Below are 13,697 nucleotides of genomic sequence, written 5' to 3' on the forward strand. Positions count from 1 at the left end.
TTTTTATACGAAAATTGTTTATTTTATATTCACGGTAACTACGGTACAAGATGAAGAAACTATATAATGGTGAAACCAAATATTTCTTATGCATGAAATGTACAGAAGGAGCTATATAAGCGAATAAAAGAACCACGACGAATATCAACATACTTTCATCTGACTCAAGGCTGACAGACCATTTAATTCACCATCAGGGAAATGATATGCAGGGTAACGGGCAGACCAATATTGCTAAAAGATTTGAACACCTAACAGGGTGTAAGTACTGCTAGAGCTAAGCCCTGATAGAGAGAAGAGGTGGACTACCTTTTCTGGAACTGACGTTTCCGTGTTATTAGCTGCACGCTTGCACCATAGTGCGTAGAGTGTTTCTACAGAATGTAAGAACGTTGGCAGCTTTACCGTACTAATTTATATTACGCGAAACGTAAAAATAACTCCAAACACTGTAAATACGGAATCAGATCTTTGGAAGAAGAAAACATCTTCATTGTTAAATACCTCTCTCAGGAGAGAAAAAGTTCCTCATTGTTATTATCATCCTCAACAGAAGCAGCCAATGAAATGAGGACCACTTTCAATGCTACCCACCTGTCAGCTTTGATTCTGAAATGTAGGTTGATTATTAACATAACATCTTTTCTGAGAAATAAACGAAAAATTGTCCTGTATGTGTTTGGGGTGTAAACATGTGTGTGTGTATTTATTGTTGTCAAGCCACATAGTAGGAAAGCAAAGAATTACAAGTATCTACAAAAAGGAAAGAGTGAACTATTCAGCAAGCACAAACCCGAATGACTTGAAAATGAAACATTCATTCGACAAAGTACAGAACACATTTCGCACCTACGAGTAATCCAGTAAACTTATGAAGCGCGAACTGCCTCGTGAGCAGGTGTCAAACACATCGTTGCACACTTCTTTTATTGTCCACATTTTCATTTCAGAAAAATAAACTGATCTACGATTGTATCTGTCGTCACAATGAAAAATACAGCCACCTGACTTTCTACGTACATCCGTTACTGAGGGATCCAAGCGAGACGATAAGCACAGATACGTGTCTACAGGCCGCTAATACGACCGATTTGTGCCTCACTCTGGACGCCCTCTGGCAATGTTTCTAGACCTAAAACGTTATAGTTTTGCATGATTAATGAGGTCTTTATCTTACTTTACGTTTCAGTTCTCTTTACAGTTGTACGCATTTAACAACTCTATTGCCACTCTGCAACTGTATCTCACTCCAAAGAGTCAAGAGAAAAGTTTCTAATTGTGTCGCAATATCCATGCATCGAAATCATCGAGGGATACAGATATAACATGACAGGGACCGTTCTCCTACTCTCTTAATCAGTGAGAATGCCAATAACTGCCAAATGTTCTTGTTAGTTTGTTCAAGTATTAGTGTAGTTCTGGTTCTCTGATTCAAGTAAAACCTGACAGATATATGTAGGTACAGAGCGAACATTTCCACGAAATGTGAAAATAGCATATGGTCGTTTCGACAGTAATACCGTGAACTTCATCTAAATCTAACGAATATCCATTTTTCAACAGAGATTTTGAATGTGCGTCTGGTATGTGTGGCAAGTCTCGCTTCTTGAAGAATCACATCTCGAGTGCACTCGTTGTTCACACCCACGCCAACTGGTCTCAAAGATCCACTTTTTCCCTGTATAACCGGCTGAGGCCAGATTATTTACAGTTTATAGAAGAAATAGAGTTTCTTCGTTCTGATATTTTATGATCTCAAACTTGATGGTGTGCATTCACGACAAAGTTGTATGCCACTACAGTTTGAGATCTTTTTCGGTGTGTATAATCATACCAGCTGATGCTGCGTCATAGATGACGTTGAAGCACTGTTAGGAAACACTGTTGTGGGTACATCGCCACTCTATGCCCCTTGCATTCACAGAAGATGTACTGTTGCTATTAATTAATTTATACATGGAGAAATACACAGTGTTTTATGATAGATGAAATATTTCGCTGTCGTTCCTTGGTGCAGTGTAAAGCAGTCCTTACTGACGGAACTTGCACCGACATAGAATAGAACGATTTGAAGGAGTTCACTTTCCAACTTTTCATTCATTACCTAACGCAAGCTTCATATGGACGAGATGATCTAACAATAGACCTCCAAGAACTGAAGAAGACTTTGAAGTGTCCGTACGTATTGTAGTACAGCCGTGCCAATAGCCAATGCAGTTCTGTTGGTGCTGTTTATTATAGAATGTGAAATGTAAATGGAAACTGTCACTGACTATAAAATGCTGAAACAAAATTAGTCCACGTTAGTGGCATGACTCGTCACTAAGCACTGACCACTTTACACCTCTCACTACGTCGGTCCGTTCTCCGCAAGTCATTTATTGCATCTTGTTATTTTACAAGTTAGGTATAAGACGGCGAAACCACTGTAATTATAACTAACGTCCACTCCTGGATTCTGAACAGTTAGAGCAGCCCACTGCACCCCGAGTGCTGTCGCTCTCACTGTGTCGAGGCAGCCGCAGCTTCTGCGTCCGCCAGCTGCTTAAGGCACTGTCTGGCTGCGGGCGCAGCGCATCACCTGCCGCCAGGGCCGAGTGGCGCGCGCCCCACCACCGCCAGGACGAGGGCCGCCAGGAGCAGCGAGTGCAGCGCGCTCGCAGCAGCCGCCGCAGCCGCCGCCCCGCCGCTACTGCTGTTGCCGTGCTGCATGGCCGCTGGGTGTTCCCCTGCATACACATAAGTCAGTTAGTGACACATCCAAAGTCAGTGGCGCACATATGTAAAAGCGACGTCAAGGGTGCCAGCAGCAGTTGCTGCAGCTGCTCTGCCACTGCTGCTGCTGTTGCTGTACTGCACGGCCACCGGGTGTTCACTTGTGCACAAGAATGCCGGGTACTAGGACATCCAAAGGTAATGGTGGCCATCTGTAACAGTGGTCACTAGGCGGCTCACAGCAGCCGCTGCCGCTACTCCACCGCCACTGCTGCATTGCCATGCTGCGTGGTCAACATTCGAAGACATGTAAAAGCGGCGTCAAGGGGGCTCGCAGCAGCTGCTGTAGTGTACTGCATGGCCACCGGGTGTTCACTTGTGCACAAGAATGTCGGGTACTAGGACATCCAAAGGTAATGGTGGCCATCTGTAACAGTGGGCACTAGGTGGCTCACAGCAGCCACTGCAGCTATTCCACTGCCACTGCTGCATTGCCATGCTGCGTGGTCAACATTCGAAGACATGTAAAAGCGGCGTCAAGGGGGCTCGCAGCAGCTGGTGCAGCCACTCTGCCACTGCTGCTGCTGTTGCTGTACTGCACGGCCACCAGGTGTTTGCTTGTGCACAAGATTGTCGGGTACTAGGACATCCAGAGATAATGGTGGCCATCTGTAACAGTGGTCACTAGGCAGCTCACAGCAGCCACTGCAGCTACTCCACCGCCAGTTCTGCATTGCCATGCTGCGTGGTCAACATTCGAAGACATGTAAAAGCGGCGTCAAGGGGGCTTGCAGCAGCTGCTGTAGTGTACTGCATGGCCACCGGGTGTTCACTTGTGCACAAGAATGTCGGGTACTAGGACATCCAAAGGTAATGGTGGCCATCTGTAACAGTGGTCACTAGGCAGCTCACAGCAGCCAGTGCAGGTACTCCACCGCCAGTTCTGCATTGCTATGCTGCGTGGTCAACATTCGAAGACATGTAAAAGCGGCGTCAAGGGGGCTCGCAGCAGCTGGTGCAGAAACTCTGCCACTGCTGCTGCTGTTGCTGTACTGCACAGCCACCAGGTGTTCACTTGTGCACAAGAATGTCGGGTACTAGGACATCCAAAGGCAATGGTGGCCATCTGTAACAGTGGTCACTAGGCGGCTCACAGCAGCCACTGCAGCTACTCCACCGCCACTGCGGCATTGCCATGCTTCGTAGTAGACATTCAAAGACATATGTAAAAGCAATGTCAACGGGGCTCGCAGCAGCTGCTGCAGCTGCTCTGCCACTGCTGCTGCTGTTGCTTTACTGCACAGCCACCAGGTGTTCGCTTGTGCACAAGAATGTCAGGTACTAGGACATCGAAAGGTAATGGTGGCCATCTGTAACAGTGGTGACTGGGTGCCTCACAGCAGCCGCTGCAGCTGTTCCACTGCCACTGCTGCGTTGCCATGCTGTGTGGTTGACAGGTGTTCCCCAGCACGCAATAATGTCTCCTACTGAGACGCTGAAAGACAGTGGTACCCATCTGTAACAGCAACGACAAGGAAGCTCATATGAACTGTTGCAGCTGGTGCCTGGAACATAATGCTCCTACCTTACTGCAGACATTTGAGTGCTACCCTGCACACAAAAATGTTAATTAATAAGACATTCAACACCAGTGGGGCTCAACTGTAACAGTAACAACAGGGCTTACAGAAACTGGTGAGGCTGTTACCTCAATGACACTGCTCCTCTCTTACTCCATGACAGCTGATGAAAGAACTGTTTCAGCTGGTACCTCAACGATACTGCTGCTCCATTACTGCATGACAAGTGGATGCTACACTGCATGCACAAAAGTCACATACAATTACGATAACTGCTGGTCCATGTTTTGTGTAAAAGCATTCTGGGGTAGTGGGTCTGCCTTGATGGAAAACGCTTTTCGTGTAGCTTCTTCCTCAACTGGTTTCAGAGACAACATTTCCATCATCAACCCATCAGTGATGCGGATATCTCCAATGAAACTAGTTTGCACAACAAATTAAAAAAAATAAGTTCTTGCAGCAAGACAGACCTACAATCCTATATCGTCAGATACTGAGACATGCCAAGACAATTGTGCTCCTCTGCAAGAGTAACAACAACAAGGTTTATAATAATGATTCCAGATACTGCCTCAGTGACACTGCTTCTCCCTTAGCGCATGACAGCTTGATGTTCTACTCCACACGTCAGCAAGTGAGTTATGCAGGAGACAGACGTGTCAATCTGTAACAGAGACGACAAGGAGTACTGCAGCAACTACTTCAGCAATTACCTGCACTATACTACTGCTGCCTCGCAGGACATTTTTGTGCTCCCCTATACACACGAAGATCTGTTTATGAGATATTTAAATAGAGTGCAGCCTCTCTGTAGCAGTGATCACTGGGACACTGACAGCAGCTACTGCAGCTGCTGTACCGCCACTGTTACTCTTTCTGTGCTGCATAACTAATGGGTACTGCAGTGCAAATCAAATGGCAGCTGCGGAGACATCCAAAAATGAGTTGACCGTCTGTTACAGTGTCCACAGAGGCACTCCACAGCTTCCTCTGCCTCTGTGCTATACCTGCTTCCGTGCTGCATGGCAACTGGGTGCTTACTTACATATAGATAAACGCTAGTCACCGAGACATCCCGCGTACACACAAATGGCAGCAGCTGAGACATCTACAAACGGTTCTCACAATTTCTGTATCCATTTTGCATAGCTGATGAGTATTCCTGTGCATTTACATGACAGCTACAAAGATATACAAAGCATTGCAGCCCATCTATTACAGTGACAACAAGGGCGCTCTGCAGTTTCTTCTGTCCCACTTTTACAGTTGTTGCCGTTCTGCATAGCAGCTGCTTGTTCACCTACACAGACAAACGCCAGTTGCTGACACATCCAGATAGTGATGTAGTGTCCATGGCATCGACAACTGGGGCGCCGCCAATACAATCACTATTGCCTACTGCTTCTGCTGTCGTGCTGTATTGCTTCCAGGCTACACACAAAAGTCTGTAGCTGAAGTGTCCAAAAAGAACACTGCCCATCTCCAAAAATGACACTTGATGTCACCTCGATAGCACTTCAACTCGAGTGTTATCATACAAATATAATTTGACTTTGCTGTGATATGATGCAATTGCTACTTTCTGCTGATGCCACTTACCGACCTGTAGAGAATATCATGACCACGATAAACAACTAGTTGAATAAATACGGTCTACCTCCAATAACACAGATCTTCCTTTAGTCTACAAAAATCAATTCAATTCATTAAACTTAACATAGGTAATACAATGAAATCAATAAAAAATTAAATGTCGGTGATTTTTTATAATCATACCTCTAACAGAAAATCCTGTGATGTCAAAAATTAAAATATGGAAGAGACAGTTGGTAATAATGAGGAATGGAAATGATGTAAAATTCATTTAGGTGATAACCAAGAGCTCTTAACTTTTCTTAACGAATGTCATCAATAGAAAAAGCTGCTGATAAAATAAAGAACGTTATTAAGTACCAGTTCCGTGATACAGATCACCACCTGTTAAACATAAAGACAAACCAATTTATATAGCAAAAGTTATTCTACAAACTCCTGAATATCACGTGAACTGCTTAGTTACTTCGTTACTTTATTTACTTTTCTTGTACTACAAAGCCATTTGCTGGTCTCCACTATGATATATTCACAGAGATAGAAAGTTCACAGAGAGAGAAATAAAAGTATATGTACAGCAGCCATGTCGTCGCAAGTCACGGGTCATCTGATAAAGAATTAACAACGCTATGATATGCAGATAGATTATAACTGTCATTACTGTTGCGGTCATGAAGCTGCATCACAAACAAATGTATGTGAATACCAGATACTAAGCAAACCAAATAGAGTGTAAAAGATCTGAAGCAACCAATGCTGCAATGTTGCAGCACTGCCAGGTGCTCTTCTTCACACGAAATCAAGATCTGATAATACACTTAAGGACACATGGTACTTTTCTGGCTCAATATTATATAAAAATCAATACCGATTTCTTTCACGCACTGTTTATAGTGTATATGCTTTACCGATTTTTTGTTGGTATCAGGTAATGCAGCATTCCTTTTAGCTTGCTCCTTTGCTAACTTGATCGAATCTTTCAGCTTCAAGTACCCATTGTCCGTCACATGCAAGCAATTGATTTTCCATATTCGAGCCACATTTTATGCTTAAATTTCTCAGGACTTCCAGCCTTCCTATCACTCCACGATTGAAACATATCGATGCGTCTAGTACACCACCTTTAATGTATTCAGTCCTACAAAAACATTCTTGGGCAATCTTTCTCGAGTACAGTGATTTCATTTGTATTCTGAGTGCCCAATGAAGACATTTACTAAGCAAAACAGGGTCACTCAGGCCTCTAAAAATTGGTTGTATTTTTTAAAGAGATTGATCCCAATTACTGAGGAATTAATTGGTGACTACCAATGCCGTTTCCGCAGAATTAGACTCACATTAGTTCATCTTTTATCTCTAAGTCAGATAACTGAAAAGGCATGGGAATTCAATGTAGATGTAGAAAGATTATTTTTAGATTGGAAAAAGGCCTATGATAGCATACAGCGACAGACACTTCTAAATATAATGAGGGAATTTGAAATACCACAAAACCTAATCACTGTAATTAAAATATATACAAAAGAAATTTTATGTGGTGTCAAGAGAGCTGTAGGACAAACAGAAAGTTTTAAGATGTTCACTGGACTGAGATAAGGAGACGCCTTTCACGTATTTTATGTAACCTCATCTTAGAGACGATCGATAGAGAATTTAGTAACACTAACCCACTAGGGATCCAAATGCAGGAGATGAACATTACTAGACTTGCTTAGGCAGATGATGTAGCATTAATAAGTAGTTTCACAAGAGAATTAATCAAAATGATGCAAAGTTATTACAAAATTGCTGAGAAAGCAGGATTATATGTTAATGAAGAAAAGACAGTATATCTGGTCATAAGTAAGAAAAACCAAAGAGATGCACCTTTGTAGTTGGCTTCACTTTCAAAACAGTTATCCGCTTAAAGTACTTAGGGACTCTGTTTAGTAACAATAATGGAATGGATAGAGAAGTAGATGCCCGTCTAGCGACAGTGAAGAAAACACTCTTTAGTTTAGTCAAAATCTTAGAGATAAATCACTTAGTACTAACTCCAAACCCTTGTTGTATCAGTCGACCATCATACCGGTAACATTATACGAATGTGAAGCATAAATATTTAGAAAGAAAGATGAAGAACAGCTGTTAATATTTGAAAAAATGTACTGAGGGAAATTTTTGGTGTTGTATATCACAAAGATAACAAAGGAATGGAGGATAAGAAAAAATGAAGAATTAAGGGAGCTGTACAAACGTCGTAACATCGTAGATCTGCTAAAAAGGGTAACGTTGAACTGGGCAGGTCATGTAGCAGACAACCTAAGATAGCATTCAGAAGGACAATAGGTCCTAAGATGACCATGAACACTGAATGGACAAACAATGCACTTTACAGAAGGGAATGGAAAAGGCTTGTAGAGCAGGCGTATGGTCGAGAAAGTCCTTGGCACTAGTAAGTAAAAAATGGATAATAGGGATGGGAGTGAATGGTGAAGAGGATTAGTGAGCTTGTGGAGACAGTTACTGACGCAGGGGAGCACTGTGCAGCACTGCCCAGGACTCGGTGCTACAGGGGTGTGTCTCCGCAGCGGAGGAGTCTAGCCTACGTGCGCACTTACCGTTGAGCACGTGCACGAAGACGGAGGCGGAGTCCGAGGAGGAGGGGCTGCAGGTGTAGTTGCCCGAGTCATGCGGGCCGGCGCGCGCGATGACGAGCCGCGAGGTGCGCGTCTGCTTCTCGGTGACGACGCTGATGCCGCCGCGCTGCGAGTAGTTGATGACCTGCCCGCCCTGGTACCAGTAGATGAACGACGGCGGCTCCGGCGTCTCCAGCACCACGCACGTCAGGTTGATGTCCGAGCCGCTGCGGATGTACAGCTCCGAGTTGCCCAGGATCTTCGCCTTGGACACTGCAACACGCCGAGCACATACGGCTGTACTAGCAGGGGCACAGGCCGGCGCCGCCGCAGCGCGCCCCCTACCTGCCACAGCACTGAGTCTCCGACGCTCTTCACGTGTCTACTGGACGGAGGCACTTTACCCTAGCAATACCGACGCACGTTCCATAACTTATACTACCAGCGCAGGGGTTCCTTTATGCCAATCAGAAGAAAACTACAAAATATAAGTAAATTGTTGTTAACTTTTGTTAACAACACACTTTCCTGATGGTTACAGATCTATAAGCAAAACTATCTTTTAGCACATTATACATTCCATTAGAACTAATGACAGCCTTGGGAGAGCCAGTCCTGACAAAACTCTACCATCTGGTGAGCAAGATGTATGAGACAGGCGAAATTCCCTCAGAATTCAAGAATAATATAATAATTACAATCCCAAAGAAAGCAGATCTTGACAGATGTGAAAATTTCCGAACTATCAGTTTAATAAGTCACAGCTGCAAAATACTAACGCGAATTCTTTACAGACCAATGGAACAACTGGTAGAAGCGGACCTCAGGGAAGATCAGTTTGGATTCCATAGAAATGTTGGAACACGTGAGGCAATACTGACCCTGCGACTTGTCTTAGAAGGAAGATTAAGGAACGGCAAACCTACGTTTCTGGCATTAGTAGACTTAGAGAAAGCTTTTGATAATGTTGACTGGAATACTCTCTTTCAAATTGTGAAGGTGGCAGGGATAAAATACAGGGAGCGAAAGGCTATTTACAATTTGTACAGAAAGCAGATGGCAGTTATAAGAGTCGAGGTACATGAAAGGGAAGCAGTGGTTGGGAAGGGAGTGAGACAGGATTGTAGCCTCTCCCCGATGTTATTCAATCTGTATATTGAGCAAGCAGTAAAGGAAACAAAAGAAAAGTTGGGGGTAGGTATTAAAATCCTTGGGGAATAAATAAAATCTTTAAAGTTCGCCGATGACATTGTAATTCTGTCAGAGACAGCAAAGGACTAGGAAGAGCAGTTGAACGGAATGGATAGTGTCTTGAAAGGAGGATATAAGATGAACATCAACAAAAGCAATACGAGGATAATGGAATGTAGTCGAAAGTAATAAAGGAGTTTTTCTATTTGGGGAGCAAAATAACTGATGAAGGTCGAAGTAGAGAGGATATAAAATGTAGGCTGGCAATGGCAAGGAAAGCGTTTCTGAAGAAGAGAAATTTGTTAACATCGAGTATAGATTTAAGTGTCTGGAAGTCGTTTCTGAAAGTATTTGTATAGAGTGTAGCCATGTATGATAGTGAAACATGGACGATAAATAGTTCAGACAAGAAGAGAATAGAAGCTTTCGAAATGTGGTGGTACAGAAGAATGCTGAAAATTAGATGGGTCGATCACATAACTAATGAAGAGGTATGGAACAGAATTCGGGAGAAGAGAAGTTTGTGGCACAACTTGACCAGAAGAAGGGATCTGTTGGTAGGACATGTTCTGAGGCATCAAGGGATCACCAATTTAGTACTGGAGGGCAGCATGGAGGGTAAAATTCGTAGAGGGAGAGCAAGAGATGAATACACTAAGCAGATTCAGAAGGATGTAGGCTGCAGTAGGTACTGGGAGAAGAAGAAGCTTGCACAGGATAGAGTAGCATGGAGAGCTGCATCAAACCAGTCTCAGGACTGAAGGCCACAACAACAAAAACAACGACAACAACACGTAATGTTTTAGAATTTGAACGAGGTACGAAAATTATGTTTCTCTGTGTCTAAAAGTGGCTGCAAGCAGTCCAACTAACTTGCACATGACATGATGTATGCCAAGAAAAAGGACAACTAAAGAACGCAGAAATGTGCCGGAAACAGCGGCAACATTTATAAAATAATGTTGTGACGTATACTAATAAAAATCGAAATAACCCACTGACAATGGCAATATTTTTCGTTTGGGGGATAGTTAAATAAATAACAACAGTGTTTAGCATAAAGACGGACCCACAATCCCGTATTGCTGTTTTTGTGAGCAAAAAGGGACCAATGGAATAGTTTTAAGGTAAAATTACTGTATGCCATTACAAAAATTTTGTAAAACATAAAAATCTCGTTATCTGTTGTTTGTTTTTGTTCACAACATGCTTTTTAAATATGAACAGATGTGTAAGAATGGTCCTGAATCGGACAATATGAGTACAACATTCGCTGTGAAGTCATATTCACTGCTGAGAGATAAATTTTTGAGTTAACATTTACTGAATAATTTAAGATAATTATAGAATATGGTATAAAAAGACATTAAAAGTAATTTTTCAGCATTTTAAAATACAAATTAAAATAAAAAGTGAACATTAAGTACCTTCCCACCTATTCGTATTGCGAGGGTTAAATTTCTTTTAAAAGATTAGCTGGACTAGCCATGATTTGCCATATTCGAATTCATCCTGCGCATACATAGAGCCATTGTGGGTTTGTTTATAAAGAACTTGTCTGCTACGACCCACTAAAATATTTTATTTGGATTTTGTACGAGGCGTTTCTGGAAGAGATTTCCATTTTCAAGTACGTTTTGCTCTTTGCACTATGCCGCTTATTCGTCATGTTTTCGTTGTGTGAAGTTCTACATTGTTATGTTTTCTTTATTGTAATATCTAACAACGCACAATGTTTACTTGATTACCGATCGTTGTAAGTAGTTAGAGGCAGAATTTGAAAGAACTTCTTCTTGCTGTTTTCTAGTGGTCCTTTCTTGTTGAACATCACAGACATTAAACCTCACAAACAATACAGTAATACAGTATAGATCGAGAATAGTAAGTGTACGTAAAAAGCAATTATCAAGAAGCTTCTATATCAATTTAACAGATGGTGTGGTCTTCGAAAGGGAGTAATAATCTTAATTATGAAAATCTATATCGTAATTTGCTTGTGTGTACTTACAACTGTGCTTATTTCTATGTGTTACTATTTTTGTTTAAGTATATAATATATCTTTTCACCAGTATTTTGTTTGTGACCGTTTTCATGCTCAAATATTTATAGACTTTACCGCCGGGTGTTCCGTATTACCTGTTAGTAACACATAGAAATAAACGTCGTTCTAAACATACATAAGAAAATAATGATCGATATTATTAAAATTAATACTCTCTGTAGAAACGTATATGATACCATTTGGAAGTCCTAGAACATTCTCACTGCTAGCTACATCTAAAAACATCTTTGCAGCTATTGGCTTATGTACGTTTGTTATTCTGGATGTGTACTGTGCACAGAAAAATGCGTGTGATGTGTAATATGTGGACCACAAGAAAGCTGCAAGAAGAAGTTCTTCCAAATTTCCCAACAAACTTGACATAAATATCTATAATTAATTAAAAATTGGGCGTTTTTATATACACCACTAAAGACAACAGAATTAAGAACCTCACATATCAGAAACATTGCAAATAAATGGCATAGAACACACAGAGCAAGGCATTTGAAAATGGGGATCAATTCCCGAAAGGCGTCATAGAAAGAATCAACAAAAGAAAATAGCACTTGTAACAGAATAGTGATTTGTGAACTAAATTCATTGTTTTTACAGATAAAGGCTTTCGTACGCAATTTCTAATGGATTAAATCAAATTATAGCTATCGTATTCAGTACTGAAACCTTGGTAATTGCACACGCTATACATGGTGAACCACAAGTCCACCGATAGAATCAGTGTTTTATGAGTATTTTGGAATCTCAGACCTGTGGTCTCCGGTGGTTCTTCTCCTTGTAATAATGTTGTGGAACAGCGGTTAGCCGGCCAGTGTGGCCGAGCGGTTCTAGGCGCTTCAGTCTGGAGCCGCGCGACCGCTACGGCCGCAGGTTCGAATCCTGCCTCGGGCATGGATGTGTGTGATGTCCTTAGGTTAGTTAGGTTTAAGTATTCTAAGATCTAGGGGACTGATGACCTCAGAACTTAAGTCCCATAGTGCTCAGAGCCATTTTTTTAACAGCGGTTAGTACGGGATACTGGTACTTTGAGGATTTCTCGCGAAACAGCGAAAGCGTGCAGTGCTTGGAATGATGCACAAACATCACACCGCCATTTGTCAGAATTGAATGATGCAGTTTTTGAGTTTGTATCATAAGTAAATTTTATGTCTTTCTGTCTGGCGAAGCTTGTCTAATTTCAGCATCAATCTGTACTTTAAACGGTAAGAAGGAACGTTGTCATACTAGTAGTGGTATTTAAATATTCAAAAGTTAACTGTATTGCAAAATGATACTCTACTGACTGAACTTGGTTTCTGTTTCCTCCACGCTTCATTATGCATTGTAAATCCACATGAAAGTCGGAAGTTGTATGATACGGGGCACTTTTTTACTATGCCAACGTTTAAGAAGAAGCCTGCTGAAGAGGCTCCCAGGGAGTGGACCAAGACTGGAATGAAGCAACCGGTTTCTAGAGTTTTGGAAGGCGAAATGACTGTTGCCGCTTGTTTTAATGTCTCTAGAAATGTAATTAAAACGAGGATTATATCTCGGATTGGGTTTTTCAAACCCACATTTGAAGAAAATCGCGAAGAATGTTTGTAGCACACATGATTAATTTGGATTCCAGGTATATGCTGGCTGATGGTTTTGAGTTTCAAACTTTAGCTTACGATTTGTAAGAAAATTTAAAAATGTCTCACAGATTTAACAGAGGTAAGATGTTAGCACGCTAAGATTTGTATCTAAACTTTATGAAGAAGTACCCAGAATTGTGTTACAGAAAACTCCTGCCCACGTTACTAATCCGCTGTATCAGGTTCAATGGAATAAAAGATGATCGATCTTTAATTAAATATTTTTTTTATTATCGTGTACTTTTGACATTGAACATATTAATTTTCTTTATGAGCGACAAAAACAACGTTTTACTTATACAATTATATACTGTTGTGTAGCCA

At 41.7% G+C, this 13,697-nt stretch overlaps 1 protein-coding gene across 1 annotated transcript in view; it reads right to left on the reverse strand.

Annotated features, from left to right (window-relative positions):
* Window positions 1-2,577: 2,577 nt before the first annotated feature.
* Window positions 2,578-13,697, reverse strand: part of LOC124709087 (limbic system-associated membrane protein-like) — a 133,630-nt gene continuing 122,510 nt past the window's right edge. Inside the window, exons 3-4 of the mRNA XM_047240735.1 lie at window positions 8,489-8,779; window positions 2,578-2,729 (exon numbers count right to left, since the gene is read on the reverse strand). Coding sequence (XP_047096691.1) covers window positions 2,578-2,729; window positions 8,489-8,779 — 443 coding nt within the window. The remainder of the gene's footprint in view (window positions 2,730-8,488; window positions 8,780-13,697) is intronic.

Source organism: Schistocerca piceifrons, chromosome 7 (genome assembly GCF_021461385.2).
Source record: "Schistocerca piceifrons isolate TAMUIC-IGC-003096 chromosome 7, iqSchPice1.1, whole genome shotgun sequence".
NCBI lineage: Eukaryota > Metazoa > Arthropoda > Insecta > Orthoptera > Acrididae > Schistocerca > Schistocerca piceifrons.